The sequence below is a fragment of the Triticum urartu genome, chromosome 7A (assembly GCF_056163025.1).
Source record: "Triticum urartu cultivar PI428250 chromosome 7A, HENAU_Tu73, whole genome shotgun sequence".
In the NCBI taxonomy this organism is placed as follows: Eukaryota; Viridiplantae; Streptophyta; class Magnoliopsida; order Poales; family Poaceae; genus Triticum; species Triticum urartu.
In genome coordinates, this window is record NC_141879.1 from 69,818,801 (window position 1) to 69,822,950 (window position 4,150).

The 4,150-nt window shown below is 45.6% G+C and overlaps 1 protein-coding gene across 1 annotated transcript; it reads left to right on the forward strand.

Annotated features, from left to right (window-relative positions):
- The first annotated feature begins 2,817 nt into the window (after positions 1–2,817).
- On the forward strand, positions 2,818–3,879 carry LOC125523309 (uncharacterized). Its single transcript, XM_048688356.2, has 2 exons — positions 2,818–2,956; positions 3,074–3,879. Exons 1-2 carry the CDS (start codon positions 2,875–2,877, stop codon positions 3,499–3,501), a joined length of 510 nt encoding a protein of 169 aa, XP_048544313.1. The 5' UTR covers positions 2,818–2,874; the 3' UTR covers positions 3,502–3,879.
- The last annotated feature ends 271 nt before the right edge of the window (positions 3,880–4,150 follow it).

A 4,150-nucleotide genomic window follows, 5' to 3' on the forward strand; every position in this document is an offset into this window, starting at 1 on the left:
CATTTTCACAAATTATTTCACTTAGTTCAAAAATTTGTTACACCTTTTCAGATAATCAGTTTCACAAAGATACATTACAATTTCACTTTCTATACACATTGTTTCACAATTGTGAATAAATTGTAACCTATAATGTTACTCACTTGACATCTTTTTAATAAAATTATTTCAATCAGTTCACAAGTTGAAATTTTAGTTTAATATTTTTTTCATTTTCAGTAAACACAATTCACTTTTCACTGGCTTGTTTCACAAAAATCACATCTATTTCAATTGCATATTTTGCAAATAACCATTTTCACTCTTTTTAAAATAATCTGATTCAAATTCCAAAGAATTAGTTTCACCAAGATACAACACAATTCATTTATTTTAAAACCAAATATGAAAATTATTGAAATTATTTGGTTGAATTGAGTGAAATGAGTGGAATCTGTTGGAAACAAGTGAAATGTATTGTTGTAAATGAGTGAAATAGTTCGTTTAGAAAATAGTTAAAATTATTTGTCCCAATTGAGTGAAATGAGTGGAATTTGCTTCTCTAAACAAGTCAAATATGTTGTTTTAAATGTGTGAACTCGTTCTTTTTGAAGATGATTGAAATTATTTGTTTGAATTGAGTAAAATGGGTAGAATCTGCTTTTTCAAATGAGTCAAATGTGTTGTTTTAAAAGATAGAAATTGTTCTTTTTAAGACAATCAAAATTATTTGTATGAATCGAGAGCAACGAGTGGAATTTATTTTTTGAAATGAGTGAAATATGTTGTTATAAACAAGTGAAATTGTTCTTTTTGAAAATTATTGACATTATTTGTTTGGATTGAGTGAAATGAGTGGAATCTATTTTTTGAAACGAGTTAAATTATTTCTTAGGAAACAAGTGAAATCGGTTTTCTAAATGTGTGAAATATGTTTCATGAATTTTTCACTCATTTAAAATTATTCAAATTTGTTTAAAATAAGATATTCCCCTCTCTCCTCATTTAACTCATCTCCTTTAACACATGCGAGTTCTGAATTGGAGGGTTTGGAGGATAATAAATGTTCATTAACTTGATTTTAGTCTCTTTAGTATAACCGCGCACGGCGATTGGAGTATTTGGATTCAAGCATGGGTGAAGCTAGCAAGTTTTACTCCCACTACTTTTAGTCATGAGACTAAAACGTATCCAAGCACCCTCTATACTCCTCAATGCATAGGTGCTTAGCTTATGGTACTACCTCTCTCTCAGTTTACAGGGCGTGCGCGTGTCCCTAGGTCATCAATTTGACCAACCTAATACAAGTCATATATTACAAAAAAAATATCAATATAAACTTCAGATGTTCTATTTTCAAACTGTATAATTTTTGTGTTATATAGTTTATATTAAGGTGATAAAATTGGCAATCTAGGTATACGCGTAAGACTTGTAAACTGAAACGGAGGTAGTAGCTAAGCTTACTTCATTTAATGTTTTAGCAACTACTCCCTCCTTACCGCTCATATCTGAAATCTCACTGGAAATGTTTATTGGCTGAGATGAATTGAGCTGGTTTAGAAAGTGCCCAATAAGCCTTCTGCTTTTTCTTCATGAAAACTGTGCGCGCCGTAGTATTAATTCTCAGCCGTTCGACTCCCGACGCAATAACTCCAGCGCCCGCGTGGTCTATGCTGCGCGCTAACGGCTGCTTGCGCGCGCTCTCTCCCGCCTCCGCTCTGAACTTATCTGCATGCGCGCGCTCTCTCCCGCCTGACCTCAAAACTAAACCGGCCCGTGCCGGCGCGTGGTCTCTCCCACCTCTCTCTCTCTCTCTCATCTGCATGGCGCATGCATAGGCCAGTTTCGTTTTCATGGTTTGCATGCACGGCGCCAAACAACAAATGAAAAAAGCACCGCCAAAATCCTCTGGTGCCATTAGCTCAATTTTTGGTTTTTCAGCGTTGGCGCCGCGAACTCGAACACTGCCTCTCCCGCCATAGCAAATCGTACATGCACTGCAGTATAAAGTGGTGGGCAGCAAGCAAGTTTAGCCACACCATTCTTCTCCCACATCTCCATCTTCTTTCCGGAACCATGGTCCTCATTGACCTAAACGAGCCACCACCAGAGGGGAATGAGAGGTTGGAAGCTAGCATAGGTGTTGGTTATGGTGATGCCGGGCGTGGCCATGGAGTTCACGGGCTCGCCGGGGCCGTTCTAGCGGGATTCCGTCAAACTGCAGTTCGGCACGCCGGCGTGGCTGACGACGGAGTCAGTAGCGCCACTGCAGGCCGTGTTCCCAGCCGGCTAGGCCTGTCAGGCCGCGGTATGACCGCCGGGTGGTCCGCTGGTGCGGGCCTAACCGGGCAAGCACGAGGTCCGGCGCTCGGCCTCACAGGGCGCGGGCACAGCCTAGGCGGTGGAGGTGGCCGTGGAGAGTGCTACGACGCTGCCGTACATGGCCGCGGACAAGGCAATGATAACACGGCTGTGGGGGGCGACGTTGGCTATGGTGCTGGGCATGGCCTTGGCGTTGGGCGTGGCGCGGGAGGTAGTGCTGGCCGTGGAGTTGGGCGCGGCGCCGGTCGTGGCGTCGTTCGCGGCGTCGGTCGCGGCGTCGACCAGGCTGCCGGCCGTGGCGTCGGTCGCGGAGCCGGTCGTGGCGTCGGCCGTGCAGCCGGTCGTGGCCGTGGACATAGCGACATGGACGAGGTTGCGGGCCGTGGCGCCGGTCGTGCAGCAGGACGTGGCCGTGGAGCCAGAGGTGGGCGTGGGCTGGGCAACGTCCAAGAGGCCGTGGTCATTGGTGTCAGACATGGCACCGGGCCTAGCGTCGGGCATGGAGCCGGACGTGGCCGCCGCATACTAGGCCCCTGGTATTGAGAAGGTGATGCTGCCGGCGACGCTAGCATGGACGAGGACTCGGACAGCGACAGCGAGAGCGAGAGCGACTCGGACAGCGACAACACCCAAGCTCGAACGGTGGACCTAAGTACGAACAACGTTTTGTTTTTCATTCAGATTGTGTGTATACATTACTCTCGGCTACAATATTATTTACATTCTCGTTAGTATTGTTCATGTAATTTAAGGTTTCGCCAACATGCAGATCATTTGGCGAACATTCGAACCAGATCTCAGTACACCAACAAGGACAAGCGACATGTTTATAATGTGCTGTTACAGAAAAATGGTCGACTAGGTCGGTTGAAGCATGGAGTGAGCAAGGCCGTGGCACTTCAATGCAATATGTCACGGAGGAGTGTAGTGCGGATATGGAAGGATGGCATGCTTGGTGGAGGTGTAAACGCTGTGATCAACAAGAAGAAGAAGCGATGTGGCCGCAAACGGATTGAGATTGACACCGTCGCCATGGAACAAATACCACCGCAAGAAAGGACAACACTTGAATCCCTTTCGAAGGCTATGCGCATGTCCGTTTCAACCCTGCACCGACGTCTGAAAGAGAAGTTTCGGCGACGAGGATCTCGTCCGTGGTGGCACGGGCCGCGCCCACCGCAGCGCCGACGCCGTTGACAGCTGCGTCAGCAGCGCCCATGGCTACGGCGCCGCCGGAGTTCTCCGTGCCCATCACCAATGGTTGGAGCTCCTTCTCGACGTCCGGAATCCAATCTGACATAGCTTCGCTGCTCTCGTTTCGTATGTGGATGAAAAGAGTAGAGGAGGGTGGGTGGAAGAACACGAGTGCTTCGAGTCATTTTAAAGAAGTGTGTGGTGCATGCATGCAGGCATGCAGCGAGGGAGAGGAAAGGAGTAACGGCCATTTCTCTTTGTACGAGAACAGCAGCCAGCGAATTAATTGCGTGCGTAGGGATCGAAACGACCGCAGCCCTTCAACCGAGCGGACCGCGAATTAAGCCTTACATTATGGAAATCTGGCGATTTTGAAATGAGCCTTAGACTAGCCACAATAGATAGTAACATACACTAGTAACATACACATATTACTAGACAATATTATTATCTTTATAGTGGGTAGTAACTTAAGTGTGGTAATATGTAAAGATTTATTTATTAGGTTATAGACTCATATTGCATTGGAATATGTGATGTTATAGTAACTAGCTAAGTTACTACAACTATCTCTCTCTTTATTAACTCATTGCCACATAAGCAAATTTGCTGAGTTGGACTTGATGTTACTGCTGAAATTACTCCCATCGTG

Excerpts from the sequence above, each read along its gene's own strand:
- LOC125523309 (XM_048688356.2), top strand. The coding sequence starts at position 2,875 with ATGGACGAGGACTCGGACAGCGACAGCGAGAGCGAGAGCGACTCGGAC. Across the intron at positions 2,957-3,073 it reads AGCTCGAACGGTGGACCTAA|ATCATTTGGCGAACATTCGA; the intron begins GTACGAACAACG and ends GCCAACATGCAG.